Raw genomic sequence first — 1,684 nt, 5'->3', positions numbered from 1 at the left:
AGAGAAGTTGGGAAAATCTTCAGAATTTGGCCACTTTCCAAAATATAACAAAATATACTTGGGTCAGGATACAAATTCAGAGGATTTTGTCACTATAGAAGAATACATAGAAGGTGACTTTATAAAGTTCCTCTGCAATGATGGAAAGATGTGCTTAGCTGCTGCCTCTTTCTCGCCAACATATGAAAAGGCTGCATGCCTGGCTCATTATTCATACATTCAGTCCGACATGAAACTGTTACTGACAGATATACAAGGAAGCGAAACAATATTTACAGATCCGGAAATCGCATCAACATCGTTGGTTGATGGTACTGATGGTGCTTTTACATTTTGTGCAGGCAATTTATCCACCACAGCTATTAACAACTTTAAAAGTTCCCACATTTGCAACAAATTTTGCCAAATTCTTGAGTTAAACACACTGACAGTGGAATGAGCATTGGTTATTTATTTACAGAGGCATCATATAAAACAGCAGTGGAATCCTGACACTTAATGGGGCATATGAATGTAAATATGTTCACAGCAATTATGTAAATATGTGTTCATTTATGATTCGTTTTGATTAATGATTCGTTTTGTTTCCTTTTGAGCAAATAAAAATGCATGAACACATTTGTGTGTTTCAGTTTCCTCTGAATTAGGCAAAATATCGGTCAGCATTTTCCTTACTTGCGCAGGTAGATAATCACTTGGTACACTGAGAACTCCAGACATTTCAGCAGCCTTTTTTAATATTTCATCGGACACATAGCTTCCTGCAAAAAAACATTTGTTACTACAGTGGAAGCATTATTCCATACATTACTGTAAAGCATTCAGTAGTACCATAAATCAAACATATGTTAATAAAAAAAGTGCTTGTACATTTAACAGCTTTCTTCTTCTATGAATAATCTAATGAAACTGGTGAATATAGACATTAACCGTTTTGTAAAATTAACGCACATACCACATTGTTCTAGCCCATAATTTTCTGGAAAATCAAAAATATGATTGGGGACACCAATTGGAAGAAAAGTATCCTTTTGTCGCCTGATTCTGTGTGTGTTCCAGCTGTCCACAAAATTTTTCATTTCCCTTTCCAGAACAGGAATATAAACAAATGCTAGTATATGTCTGAAATTAATACCTAGGTATTACAAATCTTTATACACTAAACAGTAAACATTTTTGATTCACACAAGAATAAAGTACCTGTCCATCACATTCTGTGGGTCATACAACCCATGATCTTTTAAATAGCGCAATTGTTCTTTAAAATATTTTTCTAAACGCTCATGGAGTTCTCTCCACCACCTTTCTATCTGTAGAAATTAACGTTGCAATATTAAAAATATGTCTTGACATTGGTTTACTAAGGGCATAAACTACTTCTTGTACATACCTGATTCGAAGTGGATTTTCCATATATAACAGATTCCATCGGAGAGATACTTGAAGCCTCTATGCTATTGGTTATGTATGCTTGCATGGTAGCCATTATACCGGTTTCACTGCCTCTGTCAACTCTGATCATTGATGGTATTTTCCTTGATATATATATGTGATCAAATACCACTTTCCAATCAACTTTGGATCAGCATTGTCAGTCCAAATGCGCAGCCATAATAGTTTTCTGCTGCATGTATCAATACAGCCATATACAGCCAATGGAAATGTGCTTCTTTGATACCCCATC

The 1,684-nt window shown here is 35.2% G+C and overlaps 1 protein-coding gene across 2 annotated transcripts; it reads right to left on the bottom strand.

Moving 5' to 3' along the window:
• Nucleotides 1-431: 431 nt before the first annotated feature.
• Nucleotides 432-1,678, bottom strand: LOC104266093. Of its 2 annotated transcripts, none has more exons than XM_009861568.3 (4): nucleotides 1,391-1,678; nucleotides 1,201-1,310; nucleotides 956-1,122; nucleotides 432-761 (listed from the first exon to the last, which is right to left on the bottom strand). In XM_009861568.3, the coding sequence occupies exons 1-4, from the start codon at nucleotides 1,520-1,522 to the stop codon at nucleotides 553-555; spliced, it is 618 nt and encodes a 205-aa protein (XP_009859870.1). In that variant the 5' UTR covers nucleotides 1,523-1,678; the 3' UTR covers nucleotides 432-552. The 2 variants fall into 2 exon arrangements, with proteins under 2 accessions (XP_009859870.1, XP_026695560.1); XM_026839759.1 differs by having other exon boundaries at nucleotides 956-1,083.
• Between the last annotated feature and the right edge of the window lie 6 nt (nucleotides 1,679-1,684).

Source organism: Ciona intestinalis, unplaced genomic scaffold, assembly GCF_000224145.3.
Source record: "Ciona intestinalis unplaced genomic scaffold, KH HT000854.1, whole genome shotgun sequence".
NCBI classification, from domain to species: domain Eukaryota; kingdom Metazoa; phylum Chordata; class Ascidiacea; order Phlebobranchia; family Cionidae; genus Ciona; species Ciona intestinalis.
Note: the sequence above shows the minus strand (reverse complement) of the source record. Positions and strands in the feature narration are given on the sequence as shown.

Coding starts and splice junctions, on each gene's coding strand:
- LOC104266093 (XM_009861568.3), bottom strand. CDS start 1,522: ATGATCAGAGTTGACAGAGGCAGTGAAACCGGTATAATGGCTACCATG. Junction 1,311..1,390: donor GAAAATCCACTTCGAATCAG/GTATGTACAAGA, acceptor TAATTTCTACAG/ATAGAAAGGTGGTGGAGAGA. Junction 1,123..1,200: donor CCACAGAATGTGATGGACAG/GTACTTTATTCT, acceptor TATTAATTTCAG/ACATATACTAGCATTTGTTT.